Genomic DNA, 15,166 nt, shown 5'->3' on the forward strand with positions numbered 1-15,166 from the left:
ACAACAAAGGTGCCTGCAGGACGTTGTTGAGAGAACACATTAGTAAAACATCTCCACAAGGTTCCCAATGTTTCATGCTAACAATGGAAGAACACCTTCAGTGTAAATTTCAGTTTCAGGAACATTACGACGTAACAGTCAAAGTTATTACCAAACATTTTTAGAACTTTTTCTCATCTTTAAGAACATTCTGGGAACTACGAGAAAATGTTGTAGAACCTTCTTAGAACACTTACATTTCTGCTGGGATGTGAAGTTGTCTAGACCCACCGGATCCAGTTGGTACTAACCCGTGTAAACATGTTCCTACCTGTTCTGGAGAAGAGTTACCAGGAGGTTCTGAGTCAGTCCAACACGGTTCCACGTTCTTCATGTCCAGTGTTTTTAATGTACAGATTACAGGTAACAATATATAGAGTAGATAACGAGGTTACAGCACTACTCAGTGGCTAATGTTCTGCACCATTACAACATTCAAGTTGATTAGTAATACATTAAAAAGCCAAACGTAGAATAGTAGAACGGATGTACACTAACAGCATCGAGTGTTCTCTGACGGATCGTAATGCCCACACAGGAGAAGTTTGAAGGGACCCTAATATTTATGCTGCTAACGAGGGTCTATACACACTTTTCTTTCAAGTGTTCATGAAACTTGTTACGGCTGATTTGAAATATGACTTCGCACCCAGAATTCATGCCTTCTAGTTCAGGACTTCCTCTCTTTACTGCACAAATAAAACTTTATACAAATCAGAACCCACTTCCTGCTAGCTTGCAAAACTATTTTGCCAGCAACTGAAAAATGCTGCCGACCAACCCATTTCCGAACCCAAAGTTAATAATGAGCTAAATGTTCAGTTTATGGATAAACTTTGTCATGAGATATAATGTTAACAAAAGAATAAGTCAATACACGAGTGGCTGCTTCAATTCAACTTTTACATATTCTGAAATTGTCTCTTTTCCTAACTGTTGTTAGCAAAGAACAAATATTTACATTAACCGAAATTGGTTCTTCTGTAAGCTAACGCTACTGGAAGCGCTGTCTTTTACAAGATCTAAAATCGATTCTTCCACAAGCAAATGCTACTGAAAACAAACATCTTTTACCTGAGCGGAAATTGGTTCTTTCACAAGCTAACATTACAGAAAAAACACATTTTACAAGAGCCAAAATTGGGTTGTTTACTACCTAACGTTACTGAAAGAACCATCTTTTACATTAAATTTGGAGCTAAACTTGGTTATTCGACAAGCTAACCTTTCTCAAAGAACCATCTATAACATTAGCCAAGTTTGGTTCCTCCACAAGCTAATCTTTCTCAAAAAAAAAAACATCTTTCATGAGAGCTAAAATCTAGTCTTCCTCACACTGTGACTCAAAGAACCCATGTTTTATATAAGCTAAAACTAGTTCTTGCGCATGCTAACATTAGTAAAAGATTGTTTTAAAAGAGCGAGAATTAGTTCTACAAACTAGCGTTATCAAAGAACTCTTTTATATGAGCTAAAATGTGTTCTTAAACAAGCTAATGATACAAAAAGAACTATTTTTATGCTAGCTAAAGTTGGTTGTACTACTACTACTACTGTTAAAGAAAAATATCTTTTACCTGAGTTGAAATTGGTCCTATTTTTTACAAAACCGATCCATCTAGAACATAACGTTACATATAGAAACACCTTTCACATAAGCTGAAATTGGTTCTTTCACAAGCTAATGTTACAGACAAAAACATGATTTAAAATACCCTAAATTGGTTTGTTTACTAGCTAACGTTATAAAAAGAGCTATCGTTTACATTAGCTAAAATTGGTTCTTCCACAAACTAATGAACTCTCTTTTACAAGCTAACGTTTCTCAAAGAACCATCTATAACATTAGCTAAATTTGGTTCTTCTGCAAGCTAACCTTTCTCAAAAAACATATTTCACATGAGCTAAAACTGGTTCTTCCACTAAGCTAATGTTACAAAAAACCATCATTTACAGGACCCAAAATTTGGTTATTCACAAGCTAATTCTATTGAAAGAAACATCTGTTACCTTAGCTAAAAGAGTTCTTTCTGCAAGCTCACATTACTAAAAGAACATACTTTTAAAAGAGCTAGAACTGGTTCTTCTACAAGCTAGCTTTACATGGGTTAAACTGGTTCTAAAACAAGTTAATATTACACAAATAACTATTTTTACATGACCTAAAACCGGTTCTTCCACAAGCTAATGCTTCTAAAAAGTGCTATCATTTACAACAAGCTAAAACTGGTTTGTTCACAAGCTACTGTTACACAAAGAACCATCTTTAATGTTAGCTTTAACCGGTTCTTCAATAAGATAATGTGACACAAACAACCATCTTTTAGACTAGCTAAAATTAATTCTTCCACAAGCTAATGTTGCTAGCGCCAAAAGCCATCTTTCAATAGTTATTGTACTAACTAATGCTGCAGATATTTTTGATAAATGTCATTTCAGTTCCCAAAGCAATTCTTTTCAAAATAAGCTTCAGTACCATGGTTTAAGGTGAGATTTACAATAAAGTGCAGTAGCATTAGCTAGCTGTCAGAGGAATTCCTGAACCAGGTGGCAATAGCAAAACTCAGAAGAAGTCAGTAATCATGTTTTCCAAACAATCAAGGAAATTTAAGGCAAATTTTTGAAATGTTGCAAATAGAAAAACCAAAGAAAATGCTAATTAGCCTTGTTTCCATTAACAGCTTTGGATAAACCTGCTTGAAACAAAAATCTTGAAGAACAAGAAGAAACAAAGCTTTTTTTTCATCTATAAGAGAAAAATGGAGAGAAGTTTCCAGGAATAGTTTCAATCAGTGAAAGTTGTAAATATTCTCGATTGTCAGTCGGTGTTGGTCAAGTTTTACGCTGTCCGAAGACGAAGCAACGAAAGAAACAATCAGTCATAAAAGGTCGCTACATCAAAACTTAGAAAAGGTATTTCCATCTCCCAAGAAAGTCATTGATTCTTTTCCTTTTTCTACTGAATTGTTTAGTTTTTTCTTCATATTTTGCCTTTCCATGAACTTTTTTCTTGGTTCGACACTTCAAAATAAGTAAAATACGTTACAGAAACACGGCTAATTAAAGCTAACATTGGATTTTATGATTCTACAGTAAACCCAGTAGTTTCTTCTTTGATGAAGTTAACAATCTTAAGTAGATTGAAAACTTTATTGTTTGGTTGCTTGTTGACAAATGTCACTTTACCGCATGTTCGGTTAATGTGCTTTATGCTAAATAAAGGATTTAACTCTTAAATTAGCAGTAGTGTGTAGTTAAACTAATGGAAAGTAGAACCCTGTCTCCATCAGAAAATTATACAAAACCAGCGACAGTAGAGAGGCTGCGAATCTCATCTAAATTCAAGTCAACTCCAGATTTATTTCCCTACGAATAAAGTGTTTAGGGTCCCTTTAAGCTCCGTCAAGTCAACAACACTGAAGTACAGGACATGAAGCACATCCTACTGTACAGACACAATACTACGTCAGAGGCAGTGTGTGTTGTTGTTTCTGCAGAGAAAACCGTCCAGTACAAATCCACTTTCACCTCAGGCAGCTCAAACCAAGTGTTTAACACACTTCAAAATGCCGACTGATCCAGTTTCAGGCAAAAAGTGAGTCGGCGACGTTCCAGGAGGCAAGTAGTACGTATAGACAAGAGACTCGGGTCCAGAGTCCTGCGATTGTATCGTAAGTAAAGATTAAAAATCTATTGGTACATAGAAAACGTCTTATCCAGAAGCTTCCAGTTGTAGCAGCAAGATTTCCGTGTTTTGTTTGGGTTTTAATAGCACTTTAACATGTTCTGTACACCGTCGGATGTTCATCGTTACTGGCATTACCGTCGAAACCTTGGAAAATCCTAAAACACTGGACAGGAGTGAGAAAAACGCCTCGACGTTTTCGTCTCGGCTCTAAAACGCATCGATATACAAAAACCGACCATCCTTTTCTGGACTCTGATTGTTTTTGGCAAATTTAGTCTCTCATTTGTTTGGAGGAAAATTTCAAACTTATTGCTTAAACAGGGTGAAGTTTCAGATCTTTATCCTCAGATTGTCTCTGGGATGTCAAAGCAGAAGCCAATAGTTGATTCCAGTCGGTCTTTTAGACATAATGAGGCTTTTCAATGCGAGTCAAGAAACGGCTGATCGCTGCTAAAGACATCGAAAACATGTAAAAACGGTATAAAAATAAAGTTATTATTACTCTGATACACCAAAATAAGATACTGACTAGATAACAGAATGTACAACAGCACATCGACGTGATGACTGCACCATCGTGACGGAAATTATTTCACATTTTTGGTATAAAGCAACGTTTTACACAACAGGGGAGGCTGGAAACTACAAGATGGAATGTAAACTGTGAGACCAAGCAGCAAGAAATTTAGATTTATGTGTCAGGAATGTGTCAGAAATGACTCGTGTTTTTCAATTTGGCCCTAAACTTTGGCAGCCTTAATTTTAAGAATGAATAGAATCCATAAACTTTGACTAAAAGCAACTTTTGAGATAAATTCTGCGCCATTATCTTCCATTTATTTGCATATTTTACCAATTATATTCACTGGTATTTCTAAAAAAAAAAAAACCCCACAATACTGATGGGTTTCTGCTCGAGATTATAATTTGAATACCTAAAAAACACAACAAAGACAAAATGATGATGATTTCATCCAAAAACTACAGCTCCCATAATTCTTAGACTGGAGCTGTACTTGTTAAAAAATACCAAAATAACAGTTGTTGTTGTTTAAACGGCTAGCATAGCAGCAGGATACGAGAGTTAATGGGTTATGTGTTAGCATAGCATGCTAGCTACAGCATGAGTTTATATATTAGCATCCATTTATTAGCGATAAAGCGGACTGAGCTACTAAAGCTAAAATTAGCTATTATCTACTACAACTAGCTTAGCAGGAGCTTATTTATTAGCATGTTTCGTATGGCTGGAGGTCGGTCTTTTTGGGACCTCAGATTAAAAAGTAAAAATGAAACTGGTGTTTAATCCTCTGAACCCAAAATCCCACTGGTGGATTGGAAAAACAAGTTATCTTTAAATAAACACAAATCGATTTTTATCTTTCCGACGGTCCTAATAACGTGGCGTGTTGTACCATTGGAAAAAACTACGCAAATCTCAGCTTAAAATCACGATATTTCACCAAATTCACCTTATTCTACATGTAAAATTTTAAAAAGTAGCCAAAAATAAATCATTTGTTCAAACCAGATCGGGTAAAAAAACAAAAATTTCGAGCTCCTCAGCACAACCAGGAAAGCAAAGTAGCAAAAAATTCAGAGTTTTCAGTCTTCAAATTTCCAGTTTTTACCTGCGATCTTGTGCCAAATGGCTAAAATGTCTCCAATATATTTTTTTAAAATGTCTAACACAACTTAAACTTCTCTGAATGTCTGAAAAAAATTGTCCAAAATGACTCATTTTGTCAGAATGACTGAAACCCGGAAAAGTGTCCAAAATGATTGAAGAAATTGGTCTAAAATGGCTCAAATTTCTCCAGTGTAATTGAAAATTTGTCTAAAATGACTTAAACTTGTGTGAATGCCTGAAAAAAATGTCCAAAATGGCTGAAAATTTGGCCAAAGTGACTTGAACTTGTCAAAATAATAGGAAAAAAGTGTCCAAAATGACTAAAAATTTGTTAAACATGAAGGAAACCTGGAAAATTGTTTTAAATGATTGAGAAAACAGTTCAAAAATGGCTACAAAACTGGTCAAAAATGGCTGAAATTTCTTCAATGTACTTGAAAAATTATTCAAAATGGCTTAAAATTGTCGAAACAACTGAAAACAGGTGTCTAAAATGACTCAAAATTTGTTAAACATTATGGAAACCTGGAAACTTGTTCAAAATGACTGAGAAAATTGTCTAAAATGGCTTCAAAATTGGTCAAAAATGGCTGAAATTTTGACAAGATAACTGAAAAATTGTCTATAAACAACTCAAAATTTGTCAGAGAATCAGAAACCTGGAAACTTGTCTAAAATGATTGAGAAAATTGTCTAAAATGCCTCAAATTTCTCCAATGTAATAAAAAATTATCGAAAATGAAAATTCTAAATAATTGAAGAAAGTGTAGAAAATGACTCAACATTTGTTAAAAGTGGTGTAAACCTGGAAACATGTTGAAAATAATGGAGAAAACTGGTCAAAAATGGCTCAAATTTTTCCAAAATAACTGAAAAAAAATGTCTAAAAATGACTCAAAATTTGTCCAAAACTATCATGTGAGGAAAATCCAACCTACTGGATGTATAAAATAAAGTTGTTGGAGATACATTTAGAATGGTGAAACATCTTTCTACAGCTGGAAACATGGAAATAGTTGAATATCTCGAGTTGGTAGCAACATTGGACAGGTTGATTCCAGGTTGATTCCAGGCTATTTTTTTGATTTTTGACTTTATATCACAGTGAAAAATGAGCCACAGTGAAGAAAAACAAATAAAAAAACCTGCTTCTTGGAGTTTGGAGGGCTAAACGAAGCCAGTTTATGTTCAACTTGTGTATTTGTTCACCTCGTCAGGTGGAACTGAAGTAGAATTACCATTTAAACATGGCCGGTTAGCATATTTTAGCTAACTGAGCTGAAAGCTAACGGGTATATTTGGTATTTTTGCGATCATTTTGAACCTCAGAACGTGAAAGTCGCTGCTGAACACCAGCTGAAGGTCGTTTTAACTCCAGAGTGACCAAACTACAGGTTAAAATACGACAGGAAGTTGGTTCAACCGGCCGAGCTAACAGTCGTTTAGGCTAACAGCAAAATAATGTAGAAATCCTATAAGACACAGAAGCACATCAGTTTATCCAACCTTCAGTTTCAAACTACAGAAAAGAGGTAAGAGGACAGTTAGTAGGGTAAAAACACGATTCAGGCGGTTAAAGAGGAGATCCTTCTTTGCTCGCCAACAACACGTGAAGAAGAAACACCAGAGAAGCAGAAGAAGAAGAAGAAGAAGGATTACATTCCATCCTCAGAAGTTTACCTCCTCTTAGCTTCAGCAGGCTCCGCCCACTAAAGTCCTGATTGGTTGTCCGTCTATTTCAAACAGCTGCTTCGGATTCACCAAGAGTCCAACAGTCGGATCTAGCTGCCGAGGAGTCGCCGTGGTAACACACCTGTGGGCTGAAGCCTCCTCATTGGCCGGTTTCTGCAGAGAGGCGAGACTCGTACAGACTCAAGGCGTGATGGACGAACTCGTACTGCTCTCCGGTCTGGATCATCCCTCCTCTGTACAACCAAAAACAATAATCAAGTCGTTAATTTATTTATAAATCACACGTTTATCAGTGTTATGCAGCTGGAATATCATAAAGACGACAGCCGTTCATGAGTGACTGAAAAGGTCTAGAAGGCATCTAAGACCACGAAGAGATGAAAAAAATCCACAAAGACACAAAATTAGTACAAAGAGATGCAAAACGAACAACAAAATACCCAAAATGGGAAAAAAAGATGTAAAACAACCACAAAAGTGAGAGCAAAAGGATGTAAAATGACAAAAAGATGCAAAACGACCACAAACACATGCAAAACGACCAAAAAAGATGGAAAACAACCACAAAAAAAGCCAAACGACCAAAAAAAGTTGGAAAACAACCAAAAAAAGAGGGAAAACAACCCCAAAAAATATGAAGACCAAAGACATCCAAAATAACCACAGAAAGATGCAAAACAACCAATAAAAGATGGAGAATGATCAAAAAAGATGGAAGACAACCAAAAAAAGATGCAAAACGAAACAAAAGGTGAAAAACAACCAACAAAAAGATAGAAAACGACCACAAACACATTCAAAATGACCAAAAAAAGATGGAAAATGATCAAGAAAATGATGGAAAAAGGCCAAAAAAAGATGGAAAGCAACAACAAAGATCCAAAATGACACCAAAAAGATGGAAAATGATCAAAAAAGATGTAAAACAGCTGACAAAAGTTAGAAAGCAACAACAAAAAGATGCAAAATGACACCAAACAGATGTAAAACAACCAACAAAAAGATGGAAAATGACCCAAAAAAGTAAAATGACCAAAAAAGATATAAAACAACCAAAAAAAGATGTAAAACAACCAAAAAAACATGCAAAACGACCAAAAAACAATGGAAATGACTAAAAAAAGATGTAAAACAACCAGCAAAAAGATGGAAAATGACCAAAAAAAGATGGAAAATGACCCAAAAAATGATGCAAAGCAACAAAAAATTGATGCAAAACAACCAACAAAAAGATGGAAAATGACCCAAAAAAAGTAAAACGACCAAAAAAAGATGGAAAAATGACCCCCAAAAAAGTAAAACAACCAAAAAAAGATGGAAAATGACCACAAAAAGGTGTAAAACATCACAAAAAAAGAAAATAGCCACAAAGCGACTCAAACCAAACCCAGTTGAACCGTTAAAACCGGTCCTATCCGGTATTTTCTACCTGTCAGCTCTCAGCTGGCAGGTGATGCTCAGGACGTCCACCACTCCTTCCAACTGAAGCTGCCGGCAGCCGATCGTCGTGGCGATGAAGCATCCCGTCCGACCAATTCCAGCGCTGCAACAGACCCGTGTCATGATGACATCACTACAGAGAGGCTCTCTGATTGGCTCAGATTGTGGGTGGTTGCTTCAGTACCTGCAGTGGACGATGACCGGACCTCCAGGACCTCCAGGACCTCCAGGACCTCCAGGACCTCCAGGACCTCCAGGACCTCGAGCCGTCTCCACGTCGGCCATCAGCTGCAGCAGCGGCAGCGCCGAGTCGGGCGTCTTGTGGTCGGGCCACGATGTGTACCAGTAGTGCTGCAGCTCGCGGGTTTGATTCCCACACTGGAGGGGCAGAACGGGGTTAAAGAACAGTTCTGGTGAACAGGAAACAGGAAACAGGAAGAAGTTTACCTTCAGAGTCAGGCTGCGGCTGGTGAAGTGTTCACACTCTCTGACGCTGTTCACCAGAACCTCCACCCGGCCGTAGATCCCTCGTTTCTCTGGCCAGTACAGGACACACTTCTGGAGAAACAACAGGAAAAAAATTGCTTTTAGGAAGTTTTACAAACTTTAGGACTCAGATTTTACCGTCAGAATTTAAGGGTTTGTCAGGAGAAACTGCCGTGGAAACAGGTGGAAAGTGACGGAATAACAAAGAAATCTAACTTGAGTTGTTTTTGAGCCCGTTTTAGGTTGTTTCTGATTTCTTGACTTTGTTTTCAGCCTTTCTTTTTAAACTCTACTTGACCTGTTTTTGAGCTCATTTTATGCCCAGATTTAACAAGTTTCTGAGCCCGTTTTATGCTCTAACTTGAGTTGTTTGACTCAAATGATGGAAAACGACCACAAAAAGATGTAAAATGACCAAGAATGGATGCTAAACGACCAAAAAAAAGAAGGAAAACAACCAAGAGAAAATGCAGAATGACCCCAATAGATGGAAAAGAACCCCAAAAAACATGCAAAACAACCATAAAAAAGGTGTAAAACAACCGTAATAGATGGAAAACGACACAAAAAAGATGGAATGTGACCAATAAGAAGATGGAAAACAACCAAAAAACGATGGAAAACAACCAAAAAACGATGGAAAACAACCAAAAAAATGATGGAAAATAATGATCTTTTTTGAAACTCTACTCAACCTGTTTTTGAGCCCATTTTAAACTCTGTCTTGACTTGTTTTGAGCCCCTTTTAGGGTCGTCTTTAACTAGCTTTTGATCCTGTTTTACATCTTAACAAAATTTGGTTTTGAGCGCATTTTAGGCACCAACGTTCAACTGTTGTTGAGCCTATTTTAGACTCTGTTTTGACTTGTTTAGTTTTAGCCTCTAACTTGATGTGTTTCTATCATGTTTTACACTCTAACCTACACTCGGTTCTACAGAAAGAGTGAAAGCAAGAAGTTAAAATGTGCACTGAAGTTCTTCTGCACTGATCTCTGTGAAGACTGAACGTTTTCTGATCTTAATGAAGACTTCCTCCAGTTCTGGTTGGATAATAAAATGTGAAAACGTACTAAAGTAAAACTTCCATCCATCCATCTTCTACCGCTGGTCCGGGTCGGGTCGCGGGGGCAGCAGCTTTAGGAGGGAAGCCCAGACCTCCCTCTCCCCGGCCACATCATCTAGCTCCTCCCGGGGGACCCCAAGGCGTTCCCAGGCCAGCTGGGAGACATAGTCTCTCCAGCGTGTCCTGGGTCTTCCCCGGGGTCTCCTCCCAGTGGGACGTGCCCTAAACACCTCACCAGGGAGGCGTCCGGGGGGCATCCTAATTAGATGCCCGAGCCACCTCATCTGGCTCCTCTCTACGCGGAGGAGCAGCGGCTCTACTCTGAGATCCTCCCGGATGGCCGAGCTTCTCACCCTATCTCTAAGGGAGAGCCCAGCCACCCTGCGGAGGAAACTCATTTCAGCCGCTTGTACCCGCGATCTTGTTCTTTCGGTCACTACCCAAAGCTCGTGACCATAGGTGAGGGTAGGAACGTAGATTGACTGGTAAATTGAGAGCTTCGCCTTTCGGCTCAGCTCCCTCTTTACCATGACGGACCTGTACAGCGTCCGCATTACTGCGGAGGCCGTAGCAATCCGCCGGTCGATCTCTCGCTCCATCCTTCCCTCTCTCGTGAACAAGACCCCAAGGTACTTAAACTCCTCCACTTGGGGCAGGACCTCATCCCTGACCCGGAGAGTGCACTCCACCCTTTTCCGGCTGAGGACCATGGACTCGGATTTGGAGGTGCTGATCCTCATCCCGACCGCTTCACACTCGGCTGCGAACCGATCCAGTGAGAGTTGGAGGTCCTGGCATGATGAAGCCAACAGGACCACATCATCCGCGAAAAGCAGTGACGGAATCCTGAGGTCACCAAACCGGACCCCCTCAACATGCTGGCTGCGCCTAGATATTCTGTCCATAAAAATTATGAACAGAATCGGTGACAAAGGGCAGCCCTGGCGGAGTCCAACTCTCACTGGAAACGAGTTCGACTTATTGCCAGAGATGCGGACCAAGCTCTGGCACCGGTCATACAGGGAACGGACAGCCTGTATTAGGTGGTCCGTTACCCCGTACTCCCGGAGCACTCCCCAGAGGGTTCCCCGAGGGACACGGTCGAAAGCCTTCTCCAGATCCACAAAACACATGTGGACTGGTTGGGCAAACTCCCATGCACCCTCAAGGACCCTGCTGAGGGTGTAGAGCTGGTCCACAGTTCCACGGCCGGGACGAAAACCACATTGCTCCTCCTGAATCCGAGGTTCGACTATCCGGCGGACCCTCCTCTCCAGTACCCCTGAATAGACCTTCCCGGGGAGGCTGAGGAGTGTGATCCCCCTATAGTTGGAACACACCCTCCGGTCCCCCTTTTTAAAAAGAGGGACCACCAATAAGTAAAACTTATTGGATGTTAAACCGTCCAGAGTCTGAGCTCCCGTCCGGACTTCAACGTTCTTTTTCTGCGTTTGTCGTTACCTCGTTCTTCTCCTTCAGTTTGGTGATCATGACGATGACCGGAGCCTCCTCCTGCCAGGCCATCTGCCAGAAGTCGTTCACCGTGTTCACCATCGGACCCTGGGTGGCGATGAACGCCTTGTGGTCGCCAAGGTAACCCTGAGACGGCAGCCAATCACAGAGCAGAGTCAGCGGGGCATTTATAAAAGCCATTCTACCTTAAATCATCAACATTTCAGAACAGTTTCTGCTCAACGAGGGTCTTTGAAATTTAAACTGTCAAACAATATTTTTGTTTTTGTGGTACAACTTGTCAAACCTGCTAAATCAGTTATTAAAGTTCAACAAAAATAACTTTAATTTTTGTAAAAACTGCATTAAAAAACTAAATTTAACTTGAATCCATGAAGTATTCCATCGTTTGGTGAGAAAACCTGAATTTAAAACTGATTTTGTTTTTACAGTGCAAAAATAAAGGTAGACGACCCCATTTTTGTACATTTTCAGTCAATATATTTCAAAAGTACAAAAAAATAAAAAAGATGCAAAAAAGACCAAAAAAGAACAAAGATGCAAAAAAACTTTAAAAAGTGCAAAAAATAATTCAACAAGATGAAGAAAAGATTTTTTTTAAAAGCCAAAAGAACTAAAAAAAGATGCAAAAATAAAAAAAGTGCAAAGAAATTGCTAAAAAAGATGCAAAAAGGATGCAGACAAAATTTGTAAAAATGAAAAAGAACTAAAAATGAAAAGATGCAAAAAAGAACAAAAAAGATACAAAAAATTATTTTAAAAAGCTGCAGAAAATAATTAAAAAAGCTGCAAAAAAGAACTAAAAAGATGCAGAAAATAACTAAAAAAGATGCAAAAATAAGTTAAAAAGATGCAAAACATCACTAAAAAAGATACAAAACATCACTAAAAAAGATGCAAAAAAGAACTAAAAAAGATGCAAAAAAGAACAAAAACTATCCAAAAATAATTTTAAAAAGATGTAAAGAAAGAACGAAAAAAAGGTGCAAAAAATTATCTAAAAAGATGGAAAAAAGAAGTTAAAAAAGATGCAAAACATTTTCATTCATTTAAAATTTCAGTTCCATTTAGTTTAAATTAAAAAATTAAAATCTACTCAAATTTCTCACCAAAATAAAAACTGCTTTAAATGACATTATTTTACCTCGAAGCAGGAATGAAACTCTGTATTTAGTGACAATAAAATCCTTCTGTTCTATTTTATCTGTTAGTTTTTTTTTTTAAGAATTTAAATGTTTTCTGTGGAGTTTCCTGACAGGAAGTTTCTATTGTGTGAGAGTCTGAGAGCGACTTCAGATTCTGTTTACTTTCACTGAACAAAGAGCAGCTGAAGACATTCCAGAGGTGATAAAGTCGACGGATTTCTGTCCAAGTTTAGACAAAATCTCATCTACAGAAGCAGCAAAAACTAAAGATGAGTTCGTTACCCGGATGTAGTTGGCGTTGATGTAGGAACTCAGCAGGTCGTTGCAGCTTTTGGACTTCAGGATCACTCTGGAATGAGGATCTGGAACAAAAGACAACGAGAAAAATGTAGATCAGACGTTCATGTAGAAAGTACGAAACGTTGGAGCATTTTGCTGGTTATTTTAGATCAAGTCTGACTAGTAACTGAGCCTGTTTTAGGCTCTAATTAAAGTAACTGCTGTAACAATGTAAATTTCCCCTGGAGTGGGGAGAAATAAAGAACTCTATCTTATCTTATCTTAAGTAGTTTTTTTAGCCTGTTTTAAACTGTAATTTAAGTAGTTTCTGAGCTTGTTTTAGGCTCTAATTTGACTTGTTCTGAGCCTATTTTAAGCTTTGTCTCGACTAGTTTTTATGCTTGTTTTCACTTTCAATTCAACTACTTATTGAGAATGTTTTAGCCTCTGATTTAAGTAGATTTTGGGCATTTTGAGCACATTTGAGCCCAAAGTCTACAACAACTGATAAACATGAACATTGTGTATTGTACTGGTATTAGTTTGACAGACTTTAACAAGCTGTGTTCCAGGTGAGGTCGACTACGTTGAGGTAATCCTCAGGTATAAAAGCTGACTAACCCTAAACCATGACTGTTTCTGACTTTTAAACCTCCATCAGCTGAACCAACCACAACCTCTGAAACACAATGAGCCCTTCAGAAAGACGACACAGAAACTGGAACGCAGGAAGCTTTGAATGACAGGTGAGCATTCCTTTCTCCTGATTGGCCAGAAGGAAAGGCCATGTTGATAACCCCGCCTCCTCTCCAAAAACACCAAACCAAGACCTCTTTTTGTGTGTGAGCGAGTTACATAACATCTTCATCTGGCGATTCTCCCGCCTCGCTGTGAGAACAAACTGTTCTCTGCGGAACGTCTATTGTTCCACGACCATCAGGAGGTGGGATGTTCTCCGGCTGGCCTTTAACTTCAGGCCCCTCCCACATCATAAAACAACTTCCTGGTTCAACAGGAAATGAGAGGTGAGGGTTTGCTTTGGAAGGTTCCTTAGCAACAGCGAGGACTCACTGGGCAGAATGGTTTTATATCGGTTCTTGGTTCCGTGGTTTGAGACGTCCAGCTCCTTGGGGTCGATGAAGTTCATCGGAATTTCCTGAAACGAGAGGAAAGACGAGTTTTATGGATATTTTCTGGTTCAAACACAACGAACCTGACATGAGGATGAATTAGGAAGGCAAACGAAGGAACCAAGGAGGAGTTGATGATTAGAATGATGATGAAAACATCCCATCATCAGAACAAACATATCCGGAACTATTCCAGCATCAAGAGCTAAAGTCAGATTCACCAGATGTTCAATTTCCTACAATTACGGCAAAAAGTCGACCTGAGTGCCTCAATTTAATTTAACTTGCCCACTGTTATAGTTATAAAATCAGGAAATATCTACACCTGATGTACCTTCTGTTTATTTATTGAAACTACACATTTACATCCAAACACACCTATAACTCTTAATTTTTTATGATGGAACCACTGAAATTCGTGAATCTTTGTTGCAAAAAACAATCATGTATTTTGGTTCTTTCATAGATTTATTAAAGATCTTCTGGAAGTAAGACAAAATGGGTCAAACAGGAACTTGAACTAACAGTTTTGGTGATGTAGAAAGTCGTGTTCACCAACTTTTCTTAGTCTCATGGCCTCTTAACTTCCCCTGAGTGATTCCAGTCGACTACAGCTGCTGACTCCTCTGATCAAGTTCAAATAGAACCCGCTAGATTAACTCCCCAAAGCTAATATTTGGTTAAATTTGTCAGTTTCCTCTTCAGTTCAGTTCTTCTGGTTTCAATCTTCTGGTTTCTCTTTGACTCCTCTGGACAGAATTGGTTCAGTTCAACTAAACTTGTTGTCTTTCTGCCTCAGACGCGTTTCTTCAGGTTCTTGATGGGTCTAAGGCAGGACTTTGGGGAGACCAGCCTAGAACCTTCATTCTAGCCTGACGGAACCATTTCTTTACCACGTCTGATGTGTGTTTGGGCTCATTGTCTTGTTGAAACATCCAACTGTGTCCAAGATCAACCTTCTGCTGATGGTTTTAGGTTTTCCTGAAGAACGTGGAGGTGATCCTCCTTCTTCATTATTCCATTTACTTTGTGGAAAGCTCCAGTTCCACAGAGCATGATACTGCCACCTCCATGCTTGATGGTAGGTTTGGTGTTCTTGGA

General features: G+C 38.7%; 1 protein-coding gene across 4 annotated transcripts in view; it reads right to left on the reverse strand.

Moving 5' to 3' along the window:
• Positions 1 to 358: 358 nt before the first annotated feature.
• The window catches only part of ptprr (protein tyrosine phosphatase receptor type R), a 56,006-nt gene continuing 41,198 nt past the window's right edge, over positions 359 to 15,166 (reverse strand). For 3 of the 4 annotated variants that reach the window (XM_035944576.2, XM_035944575.2, XM_055006425.1), the window contains 7 exons: positions 14,007 to 14,091; positions 12,939 to 13,018; positions 11,500 to 11,637; positions 8,937 to 9,047; positions 8,674 to 8,867; positions 8,479 to 8,592; positions 359 to 7,282 (listed from right to left, as the gene is read on the reverse strand). In XM_035944576.2, coding sequence (XP_035800469.2) covers positions 7,189 to 7,282; positions 8,479 to 8,592; positions 8,674 to 8,867; positions 8,937 to 9,047; positions 11,500 to 11,637; positions 12,939 to 13,018; positions 14,007 to 14,091 — 816 coding nt within the window. In that variant the 3' untranslated portion in view covers positions 359 to 7,188. The remainder of the gene's footprint in view (positions 7,283 to 8,478; positions 8,593 to 8,673; positions 8,868 to 8,936; positions 9,048 to 11,499; positions 11,638 to 12,938; positions 13,019 to 14,006; positions 14,092 to 15,166) is intronic. The other variant, XM_055006426.1, reaches the window with a different exon arrangement.

This window comes from Amphiprion ocellaris, chromosome 21 (assembly GCF_022539595.1).
Source record: "Amphiprion ocellaris isolate individual 3 ecotype Okinawa chromosome 21, ASM2253959v1, whole genome shotgun sequence".
NCBI lineage: Eukaryota > Metazoa > Chordata > Actinopteri > Pomacentridae > Amphiprion > Amphiprion ocellaris.